Source organism: Barbatula barbatula (assembly GCF_947034865.1).
Source record: "Barbatula barbatula genome assembly, chromosome: 3".
Classification (NCBI taxonomy): domain Eukaryota; kingdom Metazoa; phylum Chordata; class Actinopteri; order Cypriniformes; family Nemacheilidae; genus Barbatula; species Barbatula barbatula.
The window spans coordinates 16,188,484-16,202,978 of NC_136764.1; the positions used below are offsets into that span (position 1 = coordinate 16,188,484).

At 39.9% G+C, this 14,495-nt stretch overlaps 1 protein-coding gene across 1 annotated transcript in view; it reads right to left on the reverse strand.

The window, feature by feature from the left end:
• Nucleotides 1-4,099: 4,099 nt before the first annotated feature.
• The window catches only part of ptprfb (protein tyrosine phosphatase receptor type Fb), a 95,879-nt gene continuing 85,483 nt past the window's right edge, over nt 4,100-14,495 (reverse strand). Inside the window, exons 22-32 of the mRNA XM_079453326.1 lie at nt 13,265-13,388; nt 12,931-13,106; nt 11,457-11,576; nt 11,211-11,365; nt 10,775-11,060; nt 10,032-10,210; nt 8,356-8,482; nt 7,317-7,442; nt 6,821-6,975; nt 5,345-5,480; nt 4,100-5,030 (exon numbers count right to left, since the gene is read on the reverse strand). Of these exons, the coding sequence (XP_079309452.1) occupies nt 4,962-5,030; nt 5,345-5,480; nt 6,821-6,975; nt 7,317-7,442; nt 8,356-8,482; nt 10,032-10,210; nt 10,775-11,060; nt 11,211-11,365; nt 11,457-11,576; nt 12,931-13,106; nt 13,265-13,388 (1,653 nt within the window). The 3' untranslated portion in view covers nt 4,100-4,961. The remainder of the gene's footprint in view (nt 5,031-5,344; nt 5,481-6,820; nt 6,976-7,316; nt 7,443-8,355; nt 8,483-10,031; nt 10,211-10,774; nt 11,061-11,210; nt 11,366-11,456; nt 11,577-12,930; nt 13,107-13,264; nt 13,389-14,495) is intronic.

A 14,495-nucleotide genomic window follows, 5' to 3' on the forward strand; every position in this document is an offset into this window, starting at 1 on the left:
TCAGACACGTGACCGTTTCGGCGTGGGCGCCATCTTGAGGACCTAGCGCAGCCTCTCAGTAATACACAGCTACGAGGACTTCAGATCGGACCGCGGTTTTGTAATTCTTTCACTCTGTTTAACAAATCCTGTCCATAGATTAATAAACCATAACCACGAGTTTCCAATCATTGGCCTCAGTTTTGTAAATAGTAGCCCTACCATTATTGTTTTATCCGTACTACAAATTAAATACATTAACTGTGCTCACACTTTCACCAAGTTTTAAAAAACTTTTTATTTTTACCTTGACATTTTAAAATGTCGTACATTACATTTATATAAATTGATTATAGAAATTAGAATTTCAAGAAACTATATTAAAGAAATGTTTATTATTATGTTTAAAATTAATAATGTCAATATTAAGTGAAGCAAACATATTCCCTGTTATTTAAGGAAAACCATTTATTAATGGTATCGTGAAATTTCATAATCAATAGGCTAAATAATAAAAACTCGCACGCGTGACTGTGCGTGAGCGTGAGAAACATTGAAGCCTGCATTTAACATGATTATTGTTTTCTGCCCAATGGTTTTTTAATCTCTAATATTTATTGTAACATGTGACTAGTCTTTATTAAATCATGTTATTATTCAAGCAGCAATAAAGTCCATGTGAAATTAAATAGTCCTATATAAAAATAGTCCCTCCTACGCCATATCTATTATCTCTAGACTCGCCCTTTTTAATATTGGAATAGAAAAACAACGTTTCACAAAGAACATTTCCTTTAATGCCCGCGATCGCGGTTATGGCAAAATTACTTTTTAATAACTTGATTCGATTTTACGCAGTCTGGATAAAATGTTTAATAACTTTCTGTAAAGTAAATGAATGGTGAATTTTTACATAAACATCCAAACTGGTCCCGAAATATGTCATTAAGAAATCACAATTTATTTTATTAAATTAATCCATTACCGAGGGAACGAATAACAAAACTGTGGCCACGGATTTGCAGGCCATGGGTTTTCCTCCAATAGAAACCTCGAAGAGTCCGTACGAGGATATTGTAAAAATGAACCCGTTTCTTTTAGATTTGCTGTTATCACAGATAGACGCATGTTGCTGTGTGGTCCGCACCCCTGTGTGACGTCACGTGAAGCTCATGAATATGCTACTTGTCTACAGAGTAGTTGGCTACGTTTTTTAGCACGTTGTACATCACATGTAAGGAGACAGAATTACAGCATACAAATTCCCAAGAGGTTTATCTAAAGATAATTATACAGACATTAATTTCATTTCGAGCCTTCGCTATAGCACCACAACTGACAAGCAGTCCAAAAACAACCTCTGCTGGTGTCTCTGTGTAATGATGAGTTACAGGGTGGAATGTTTAAAGCCTGCATAAAACAACTTTTGTTTTTATTGAGAAAACATCCCGTGGGTGTTGTTTAACACATCATAAAGTTTGTAAGAAACATCTAGAAAAGCTGGTTACAAGAGAGGTAAGAGAGCTCAAGGCATCACAAAGATAAGAGGAGTTTGAAAGCAAAGCACCGGTGTAAATAAAAGCTAATGCAACAACTCAAGCACTGAAGAAACCAGACAAGTGTGAGAGTGGCACCAGGAGGAGAGAAATGTGAAAGTGGCTATCAAACTCTTGATGGAGGTGGTTATAGAGGGCAGGACTGATCTGAAGGAGGCTGCAGTACAGCAGATTACCACTCCGTAGGCAACAATGAGGTTCATGTAGGGCCACTACCTGTACATATTTGTAATTTAAACCACTGTTTTGCATTCTTTACAAAACATTTTTTATTAAGATAGTATTTCTTTGTTATCTAATCACGTTAGGTCTCCGAACATGAGGTTAAATGTCAATTGAAGGAGCAAGGGAAAAAGTGAAGCATTTGACCTCTGATCAAAAAAGGCTTTAAAAAATGTTTTCAATTTAAAAACTTGGAGATGTGTTCATAATCTGTGCTCTGAACAGGAAAATCGGAATAATGGATTAAACGCAAACTGAGAACCGTGAAGAGGAAATGATAGCAATGCATTAAAAAGAAATCCTGCAATATAGCATGAAAACAAACAGACTCAATTTACCCGAAGACAGATGGATGGTACAGAATGATTATGAAGCAGCACAGCAATAGATCGTCCTGAATAATAAATCATGGATTTACACCTGAGAACTCTTCATCTTAGTTGAGTAGATCGTAGATCATTTGACATACCGTAGTTTCAAGTTGCTGAACAGTCCTTGTTTCTTTGGATGAATGATTTACTCACTTGTGTCTATACTGTAGCTCTGTCTTTGATTTAAGAGCAGATGAACTGTGAGGATAGAGAAAAAACCTCAGCAGAGATTGATTATGCGGGAAAATGTAACATCTTGCATTTGCAAAGCATCCAATTCCAGTTTGAACATTGCGTAAAATGTATGTTTTTAACAAAGACATCATAAAGGGATCGTTGAAAAATGACAAAGATATTGCAGCTTTGGTGTGAGTAGATACTGCAGTAGTATTAAACCAGTAAATAAAACCATTAAAACTAGAATAAGTGTTTGTTAAATTGATTTTGAAATTGATTTTGAAAGTTTAATTGCCTAAATTTGTCGATTTCCCATAACAGGAAATCAAAGATCATTCTGTGCTATCATTCTAGTACATCCTTTTATCTCACATCCTCCATTACAGAAAAAATTCCTGAATAAAGAATTTAAACGGTTGGTGCAACGGTGTGTCGTGCATTCAGAGTTCTTTACAATGTTAAACGTGCTTTCTTCTCTTGCTTAACATGGTAAATCCCTAAAAAAACAAGTTGAACGTATGACGTAGTATTTCTGTGATGGATGCACTCCCCAGTGTCTGCACAGGTTTCGTAAAGTGTTTTTTGAACATGAAAAATTGTTACTTAACAACTTCTCTTGTCCCTTATTGGACAATTCTCCCGGAAAAGCATGCTCTCCGTCAACCATGGAGAGAAGGAGCATGCGCACAAGTCACTTTCACGGAGATCGTTTGAAACTGAAAGATGGAGCGGCGGTCCCAGCGTGAAGAGATTCTAGACATTTCTTTGCAATGTGTGCGCCCCTCCCCCCACACGTGTTGCATGTTTTCGTAAATAATCGTACAGCTGTATCTGTCTTTTTAAATGTGATCAAACTAAAGACTTGGTGGATATTTGAAGGGTGCGATACTATTCTGTAGGCACTCAAGATTAACATGAGATATAAAGAAACTGTCTGAGTTATGGCCGCTTTAAAAGTGATTTTGCATTACTTTATATCATTTACTTTGTAGATTAAATCACAATTTTACCAACTAAAATGTTTATACTATAACATGACATATATTTCTTTGGAAATAATAAGTTCACTCACATAAGTTTCTTTGGAAACGTTTCAGTCTGTGGGAATAAGTGGAAATAATCACAGAGGCAAGATTTTGTAAAAAAAAAAACAATTATTGAACTTTATTAACATCAAGGAGTTTTTCCTGCAACATTTTTTATTCCAGTTTTCTTATTAACAGATAGAAAACAGACTGTGTATACAACAGATCGGACCTCTACAGCACTAATCATTCACAAGGTAAAAATGAACTTGCCAACATATGCTGGATGTATGGCCAGGTCTCCCTTTGACGTGCCAGTTTTAATCAAGCAGGTTTGAAATGACATTCTGCAGAAAGTGTTTTTCTTTTTTTTTTGAGTTGTGCTGCCCCACCCCAACAGAGAAGACCAGCAAATACCTTGGGTGCTTAGATAATACAGTAGATATAACTTTGTACCATTAATAGATTCACAGACAGCAGTCTCTTGTGTTGTTTTCTCTTTGATGAAAATCCAGGATTATGTTTCGAGAGAATTATTGACAATAGAGCAGAAGCTGTTTATATACTGTATCTATAATAGTATTCATATTTATTCATAATTATAAATTTATGTATATATATATATATATTTCTGTATAAAAAGAAGAGTTGGATTAACAGAGTCCACTCTCCCTCATGGGGGAGTGGTTTATACTGTACAGGTGCCAATGGCGATTGGTCTCATTTCAATATCAGGTCTTTAAAGATCATGGAGAGGCGGGCTGTGTTTCGTCAGGATTGTGTTTAATTCCTCACTGGGAATGCACTCCAATATCATACAGTATTTAACCTCCGAGTTCTGTACAGTGCTGATTTTATTAGTTAGCTGATTTGTTTTCCTCAACCAAAGTTTACATTTAGAACTATATTACCAGATTTTAGTTTTTTCATTGACAAGAATCAGAACAAGGCTTTTCCAAAGTCAACCTGCTCTTTTTAGCCCAATGAGACAAATTATACATACCAGGGAAAAGATTTAAATCATGTTACAAAGTCAAACCATCAGCAGCTTAGAGAACAGCAGTTCTCTGGTATTAGTATTAGGAACATGTTAAAAACACATGTCCTTGTGCTAAAACAACCTATTATATAAAGAAAAGAAAACGGTACCCAGTAAGAAAAAAAACAGACCCACGAAAAAAGGCCATTATGACAAAAAATACATTAAAAAGATGATTAAAAGAAATATTCTAAATAAAAATGATAAAAATATTGTCATACTGAAATTTTAGAATAATAACAAACGGTAATCGTGATTTAGAAAAAAAAGCCAAACGGGAAAGAAAAAGAACAAAGAAAAAAGAGAATTAGTGCTACCAATACTCCGACTGTAGTGTGGGTTGGCTAAAGAGAAACTAGAATAGTTTTTAGATGGTGCTTCTTGAAAGAGAGAGTTGTCTATATTTCTTAAAGCAATCTCTTGGTGCCAGTCAATAACGGACAGCTGTGATTGGTTAACCAGCCACTGGATAGCCTGCCCCCTTCCCACCCCCCAGTTCTCTGTACAGGATAGGGCAGGGGAATGGTGGCTCAGAAGGAACACTTGGTGCACTCCTGAAGAGTTGTACCAGAGGGCTGTGGTCCAGGAGTGGTTACGTTGCATAGTGATCAAAGCTCCCCAGGTACTCCAAAGCGGCTCTGTAGCACAGCTGGTACTGGTCCTACAGGGACAAATGAACACGTGTCAGCATGATAAATACACAGCTGCTTAACTAACAATGGACTTGACGTGACAAAGAGCTTTCTAGTTCAAACAGTACATAAAACATGATGTCAGAATGATGATGTATGATGTTAAAGCTGTTTTAGAATGCCGGGCAGAGGTTTTTTGGGAATCCACAAATGTCGCTTTAATATAGTAAATAGTGCATTCCTTTATCATTTTACTTACTTTGGAACTACAATTTCACAATATTCAGTGTTAGAAATACTGAACGTGTATTTTAATTATGAACCATATATTAGACATCTGTACCTCTGTCTGCACCATGGCAGGCCGTTGTGTGCGCAGAGTCTTAACCGTCTGGAACAGATCCACCACACCCTCATATCTCATTCTCTCCAGGACAATACTGAGAGTGATGAAAACACCAGTCCTTCCAACTCCAGCACTGAAAAACAACAGCATCCAGGGTGAAGGCACTTATCACTTTTCCCAGCTGGGGTTTCAGCAAATCAGTAGACATTCACAATGCAACTATGGGGGTTTGTGAAAGAATGACAAACATGACAGCAAAATTCAACAAAACAATTAAAGGTCCATTATATGAAATTTAGCTGCGTCTAGCAGTGAGGTTGCGATTTGCAACCAATGGCTCACTTCCTCCTCCCCCTTTATGCTGCGTTCACACCAAACGTGAATGAAGCGTTAAGCGCAAGTGATTTACATTTTAAGTCAATGCAAAGACGCGATAGACCTACTTGCGGTTTGATTCGCACGAATGAGGCAGCGCGAATGGCGCGAATGACACGAATTGAGCGTTTGCATGATTCGCGATAGTTGAAAAATCTGAACTTTGGCAAAAATTCATTCTGCGTTAACTAATCAGGAGCTTGCTGTAGTAGGGCCGTGATTATAACATATAATCAGAAATCCAAAACAAAATTGAAGGACTGCGCCGCCGAAGGATACGTCATTCTTCAGCCTTTCATAGCACATAATGCGCAGCTACCCTCGCAACAAAATCCATGTCAGCCATTTCGCAATGAGACTGGAACCGCCTGGCAGAAGCCCCTTCCAATGACGCGAATTCGCGTCTGTAATGAAGCAAATTTCACGCGTGAATGATACGAGTAAACTCAAAATGTTCAAGCGTCCAACTACGCGCGAATAGCGCGATTTACTGCGTTTGGTGTGAACACTCTATTAGAAACACTAAGGTGGCTGAAACAGTGTTAAAACACATATTAATACATAGTTATGTACATTAAATTGCATTTTTGTCAATAGATCCTCCAAAAAATTATAAACTGGACCTTTAAATGTTACATTATGGTAAAATGTTTTATTTAAAGGTTTAAAATGTCACTATAGACTAAATAAAGGTCACTATAAAGTAAGAGTTAATAAAGATATAAATATAATCAAACTTAAAACTATCTTCTCTGGAATACTTAATCCTTTGCAGTATATTTTGTACGATGACCACTTAACTGACCATATCACTCTGCGATCATAAAAAGTAATAATCTGTAAATAGCTGAAATCAACATTTTACGGCCATTCATTTTTTTGATGACGTGCAAGATAATGTATTGTTAGCCATAAAATAAAACTCTTCAGGGTGATAGAAGACCCCTCCACTTTGTGTTGGAGTGCTGGTTGTGGGCTTCTTATTTTATTAGCAATAATGTCTGACAGTAAATCATCCCTTACGTATTCTGCTGTCCATAATTCTTTTCAAAAATTTTCATTTATAAGGTGAATTGGGCTTTAAGTAGAAAGCAATACCTGCAGTGCACAGTGATTGGTCCATCCTGCCCAAATTGCTCCTTGGTTTTATGAACTTGGCCAATGAAATCAATGAATCCTTCCCCAGTTTTTGGCACTCCCTGCTCTGGCCAATCGGTGAACTGGAACTGACGAATGGTTCTAGACTGGCCATCCTAAAAGAAATGTTGAGATGAACAGTTATTGAAGCTGGCAGTGGTCAATATGTATTGGTTGCTTGAGAAACAAAAGTTAAATGCATTAAGCTATTGAAAGATGTCCTTGTTACTGGGAAAGTTTCTCTTACAAACGCACTCCGAGGGGAGTCTAAGTCCATATGGCTAATGTATGAACATGTTGATGGGCTGTGTGTATAGTATATACTGAACCAGCATGAAGTCAGTAGCACTGGGATCATGAGATGAATCGACAGGCAGCAACAGGTTGCGCACAGATTTTCATTTGAAATAAAAACACAAACAATGTTTCTCTGGCAGATTGATGTGTGGACACGTACCCTGGCATCTGTGACTTTGAACTCTCTCAGTATGTACTGGGGCATGTTGTATTCAGCCATGGGATCCACCACAAAATACTGATAGCGGGCAGAGCGCTCAGCAGGCCAGTATTGATGACACTTCTCCTACCGGAGGTGAGCAGAGAAAGAGAAAGCAGTGAGTGGGAAAGTTTAAAACAACTTTTCTTTATCCCTAAAACTAAACCTTAAACAACACGTGTTATCCATAATATATAAAGTAATTTAGATAGAAATGTCTAAATACAAATTATGAAACTCCATTTTACTCAGGACACATGTATTTTACCTCTTTATTTTGACGCATTTCAGAGTGAAATAAAATTTTTAATAAGAAAAACAGTGGGCGTGGCTTTAGTCTTTCTCTGCGAATTGATTGGATGTATAAAACAGCTGTTGCATTTTGAAATGGAACTGGTAGCTGACTGACAGTTGAAGGGGAGGAGTTAACGGATGCTCCGGGTAAGCCATCGAACATACATAATTTAAATGTCCAGTCGGTGAAATCTACCGGCAAGGTTGCGAATTGCAATCAACCGCTCACTCCACTTCTCCATTTCTAAAACAATGCGAATTCCATGCAAGTAGACCCGCGGTGTATGTGGATAGAAATAGCTCATTCTAAGGTAATAAAAACACAACGTTTCATTGTGTACGCTCTTTATACTCCTCTAAAGATATAGCTAAGTATATTATATTGCATTTCTATCAATAGATCATCCCAAAAACTATTTACAATAAAAATAGGAAGTGTCATTTTTTTATCTAACTGGGACTTTAAGATCAATATGTGCACTTCAAAAGTAGACAGTATTCAATGGCATTTTAAAAAGAGCCAGAGTATTATAATTTAGATTTTAATTATTTAAAAAAACTCATATCCACATAGAACGACATGAGGGAGTGGGTCAATTTTAGTTTTGGTCGACCTGTTCCTTGTGCATAGTCAAGACAGTCAGGGTTTTATGTATATGCCGAAATAAATAACACAAAAAGTGTAATCCATATGTCATAATCTTACCCGTCCCATTTCTCTGAGTTTGGTCAGCATCACAACAATGGTGGAATTGTGCTCCCATAACATCCTCCAGAAGTCTTCAGTGGTCTCTGCCAGAGGGCCCTGGGTGGCAACATAGGCCTTCTGTTGTCTGTGGACACACAAAAAATAACATTTCATGTTTACTCCGAATAACATGTTTAGTGACAGTAACTATTAAACAGCTGTGCTTTACTAATATGGATAGAGGTTGTGCATTGACGTTACTTTCCTACGTAAACATGTTGGAACAAGCCCTGTGACATGCTCCCCTGGGTGGCAAAACACCCAATAAAATGGCTGGGGAGAATAGAAGACAACGAAACCATGACCAAAACACGCAAATATTTGCTGAAATTACAAGCAGCTGGAGTCGACGGTGATCCTTCCGACTTACAAAGGAATCCGGTCTTCCCAGACACTGAAATCGACACGTCTATAACCTCTATAGTGATGCCTTTAGCTGGCAAGTTATTGTAAAGAGTGTGCTTGTGGATGGTGGAATTCGGTAATAATTAACATGACCAGAAGGTGGCAGCAGTGTGCTATGCTAAAACAGCCATTGCAAGAAACAGACGCATGGCAAACCCATCATTGTCTCATACAGAGCCACAGGTTAGCAACTAATGAAAGTGCTACAGGGAAGCCAATAACATTGAATCGAGAGATTCAAGTGTGCTCAGGGCCTTGTTCCGGAAAAATAAAGAAAAGGTGACACTCCCTCCAACCCATCATTCCGCCACTGCACACTACACAAAGCCCACGTCACTGCCTTTTACGTAACTGAATTACCTCCACATTAGTCATGCAGTTCTTTTTCCTTCAATCAAACAAAACTCAACACAACTTGTAAGATGTTTCTGAAGGCCGACACAAAAACAGCTCTAATGACGGATGCACTTGACTGGAAAAGCTCCTTGTAAACAGTAAGAAGGTCAGACGTGTTTTTGTGCTCGCCGCATTAATGTGACGTTTTAAAGTGGCTTAATCGCCCTTTCTTGAAAAGACAAGAAGTCTCGGGGCAGGCAAACCCAAAATATAATTAATCCGGTTGAAAAACGGAAACGGTGTCAATAACCATATGCTTAGGTTGAGTTTCTCCGCCGTACCTCTCATTAAGTTTTAATTTAAACGAGAGGGGCTGATGTATCAAGCCCCCAGATGTTTCCTTCACAGACTGTGTGACATTTCATGCCCACGCGCCGATTTACGCCAAACATGGCTGGCCTTTTCTTCTCCGGCATTCTGATTTTCTCAAGCGCTCGGCCCATTGAGAGCATCTCTCTTTGTAATTCAATAAACAGCTGTCAGACAGAGTGAAGGAACAAAACAATGTGAAGGCTGAAAATGTGTAACAAACTACTCTGCGATGCTCACTGAATATTGCCAATAGAGCACGGGATCATCTTATTTACCATGCAGCATTAGGTAGTTTGAGTCTAGATGTTTGATGTGAGCACAGCATGAAGAAACAAGACAACCCACGTACAGCTTAAAATATCATTCGCAATATCAATACCAAACATTTTCCTGGTTCCTATTGTGTCAATTTTTGTCAAACATCAGACTCAAGGTACACAAGTAAACAAACAGATGCTGAGCAACGCAAGCACGATTTAACCATCCATTTGCATTTTTTCACTGACTGGCATGACAGCTACCTGTATCCGTCGATGCAGCTGGCATTGATGTAGTCTGAGCCTTCCACTCCTCTGATTGGCTGCAGGCACACCCGTGTGGACTCAAAGGGCATGATATTGACCAGCCGGTTTTTGAATTTGTTGCAGGGCAGGTTGGCGCTGATGAATCGTGACGTGTGGGCTTTGGAGTTGGCGAGCCTCTGTGGACACAAAAGCTGGGTTTAGAGCAGAACCAAAGATCCAAATTTAAAAGACATTTCGAGACATTTGTGGGCTAGCTGTGCATTTCACAAAAAAAGACGAAGCCTGATGATTGGTGACTGCAGATACAGGAGTGTTAGATTAGAGCTATGCACTGGCAGGTGGGGTTGCGGGGGTTACTGGAAAAGCGAGGGCTTAACTGGCAGTGGGGAAGAGAAAGCACAGATGGACATCAACAGAGAGTGCAGAGACCATTGGCTCTACTACAAGCCCTGTCTGTATTGGGTATCCACTCGAATCTCTGCACCAGATGCTGCTTCTGCTTCTAGTATCTAGCGTCACAAATATACCGCTGTTCATATACATCCCATGAGCAGTATTAACAGATGGAAAAGTCAAGACAAACTTTTACAGCATCATTGAGATTGCATTAATGGTGTACTTAGTTATTTTTAGTTTCTGTTGTGTTATGACAGACATCTTGGTGAGACACTGGCACTGAATTATTTTCGATATTATCATGTGTAGTATTTATACAATATCAATAATCCCAGAGCAGTCACCTTAAACTCAAGCTCCATGGCTGTGACTGTCTCTCCGGGCGATGGCTGGGTGAGCTTCTGAATGTGGGCGTAAAGGTTCCGGGCTGGGACCTCAGTGTTCCCACAGGTGGCGGCCTCCAGCAAGGCCTCGTGGATAAAGATGTACTGGTCCTCTGTCTGTACCATGTAGTTCCTCTGAGCTCTCATGCACGTTACGTGACCGTAGATATCCACAGTCTTCTCGTGCTTCATGCGTTCTAGCATGGCATCAATGACTATAAAGCAGCCGGTGCGGCCAACTCCGGCACTGTGAGACACAAAGCCGTTAGCCCACTAATAAAAGCATGTAGCAGACCACGAAAGTGATAAATCTTACCCTGTCACCTGCAGTTCCACAGACTAAAGCTACTGGCAGCAGAGTTTTATACCTAAGTGACTTGGGTTGATTGGTGCTCACCTGCAGTGCACTACCATGGGTCCAGCATCAGGGGGGTTGCAGGCCTTGACCCTGCGCAGGAAGGCTAGGATGGGGGTGGGGTATTCAGGCACTCCATGGTCCGGCCAGGCCATGAACTGGAACTGCCTGATCTCTCTTTTCTCGCTGGAGCCATTCTGTTGGAAACAAAGTGAGAAGGCGGAAACTGAGTGGCCTGCAAATACGGAAAGTTGGTATATGGAGAAGAAAGTGAAAGCGACTTTTTACCTTGTAAAGGGCGAAGGTGCGCACGCTGTAGGTTGCCAATTCCACAGCATCGAGCATGGTTACTTGGATCATTCCATATGTCTCAGTACCACGGACGGGCCAGTACTGGTCACATTTCACCTGTTTTATAGAAGATCAGTAAAAACAGTCAAAAACAAGAGCATGTGAGTGAATTCCATGGGTCTTAAATTATAAACGAAAGTTGGCTGCAGTACAGGTCATAAACCCCCGCCTTTACCATGTAAACAAATAGGACAGGAGCCAAACTATTCAATCCAATTACACCTCAAATTTTTTAATCCAATGATATTTTCTGTAATTTGAATATGTTTGGTATTAGTAAGTTATAAGATGTTATAAAAAAGGGGTGTGGTAATATGATTTCTTTGTTTACAATGAAGTCATCGGGGAATATGTGCAGAACCTTGAAACCGCACTCCACTTCTGCGCAGACTGACGCCACTGACGATTCCTTCTGCACATACAAAGGCTCCAAACTGACATTTTGCGTAGCTTGTCAGCGCCCAACGTTGGACGTTTTACGATCAGTTTTTTACAACGGAAGGAAGCGCTGTGACGCCATCCAACTTATATACAGTCTATGTACGTGGCTGACCATATGGCTTTTTTAGGAAAGTTGGGAAACTTTTCCAAGCAATCTGAATTATAATTTGCACATGGTGGAAGAAAAATTGTGTAAAAAATCAAAAATTTACACTAAAGTAGAAATCGGGTTTATTTGATTTAAGCCAGTAAGACTTGCACAATATTCTAGCAAGCGAAAAGCAACATTGTAGCCCTGAGGTTTACTCTGGTTAGCGTCACATTTTAGCCTAAAACAAAACCCTAAATGGTTTTTAATACAATACTGGATTATTTATGCTTGCCTCATGATGGTATTAAACCCAATGAGTTATGGCAGAAGGGCATGCCACATTTGTCCTATAATTCCCAAGGACAAAGCTAGCTCAGAATCCAGGGCAATGCTTATGCAAGCCAACTTTAAAAAGCAAACATTATTCAAACCTGTACATGTGTGTTCCTCCCAAAACCGTAAATGACACAGGATATTGATTCTCCTTAAGGCGGAGGCCTAAGACAAAGTTGCCAGAGGTGAAATTAGGTCAGCTGTTTCTATCTGCCCTCTAGGTTTTCTTCACAGGGATGTGTACGCCCATCAAGTGTGCTTTATGGAAGCGCAGCTTTGCCAAAACCCACACATTAACCACACTAGTGCTGCCAAAACATCTTTTTCTCACTCTATAAGCCTTTACCTCCAATCTGACGTTACATCCATCAACAAAACCAGAAAGCAAAAATTCCAAAGGAGACGAATTACAGGTCATCCACTGTCAAATATGTCATCTGATGTGTATTTCCCTCTTTACAAGCACAACAGTGCACTTGAAGAGCACATAGTGACTGGACTTGGGTCTCTTCAGCGCCAATCATAGATCATTCTTTTAAAACGTACCCTGGACTTCTCTTCCAGTCTAGTCATCATGACTATAGTACTGGCTCTTTGTTCCCACACCTTCCTCCAGAAGTCGCTCAGAGTCTCGGGCAAGGGCCCTTGCGTGGCGATGTAGGCATTTTGCTTACGGTAGCCGTCAATGTAGTTGGCATTGATGTAGTCGCTACCTGGAACACCTGCAGGGAGTTAAAAACAGGGAAATATTAACTCATTGGTAGACCACTTGAATGAACACGTGCCTCTGCATGTGCGGTAATTGCAGCGTTCCTAAACATACACACACACATCAGTCTCTTTAATGAAATGCTTAAGGTCAACAGTATTTGAAATTTACCGTCCACAGGGGTAAGAACGACCCTCGAGTGGTCGTAAGCAATAACGTTGGCATAACGGTTCTTTGGCTTGTTGACCTCCAAGTTGGAGTTCTCCCAAGTGAACTGCTGTCCTGGATCAACGGACTGTCGTGAAAAAAAACAAGGGACAGAGAGAAAGAGAAATCTGTTCAGTCTTTTGAGGAACCTTCTTTGAAGCTTGATCCCACGGAGTGCCGCGGGGGTATATTTGAACTAGCATCACTTCAGAAGGGGAGGTTTTGTTTCTATAGCAACCCAACATTTTGAACAGCAGACGCAAAAGAACCAGAGATGACTTTCTCTGGGGTTGATAAAAGCGGTGGACTGCCAGAGCTCAAGAGCCGTAATTTGGACCCCTTTGTGAGTATATTTTAGTTCTGATCCCTTACTAGTGATCACCTGCCCTGCAGTAAGAGTTCATCGGGTATGTTATCAGAAGCAAACAACAGATGGCTCGGTGTTCTCTCACACCATAAATCACAAAAGATCCCTGCATGAGGCTCTGACAATAGTTCCTCTGACTCTCTTTGTCTATACCTGGACTCGTGTGGGTTTGATGCTAAAGATTTCATGTGGAGGAGAAGGCATTCACATGCTCAGAGTGGCCTAATGGCATACAGGTGTCCATGTGGACTTCATGCCTGCACTTGTTTTCGCTCTGGCTGACAGAATCGAGAAGGAAAGTGCAATGGCTGAGGAATACCAGACGTAACAAAGAGACTGCGGATCTAAGGAGACAGACATGAAGTTTTAAAGAGACAGGTGAACACATCTTGAGGAAAACCCCGCATTCAGAACATCAATGGCAGCTTGCATTACCAGGAATGGGTGGATGTCTTTACCCTTGTTGATTTATTGAAACCTTCTTGCTATTTCATACATGTATGACTTTCTTTCTTCTGCAGAACACAAAAGATGTTTTTAAGAAAGTTGAAACCGAACAGTGCTGACACCCATTCACTTCAATTGTATGGACTCAAAACCAAAGCAAGTGAATGGGTGATGTTCGGTTGAATTTAAATTTTCGGTTGAATTTCTTTTGTGTTCTGCAGAAGAGAGAAAGTCATACAGGTATGGAATTTCAAGAGGGTGAGTATATACATTTTTGGGGGAACGATCCCTGTAAAGGTATCCAGCATGTACACGTTTTTGGGAGACTTTTGAACAAATAATGAAAATGAGAGAGATTCTCTGGTACCTGCATTTCTCAAT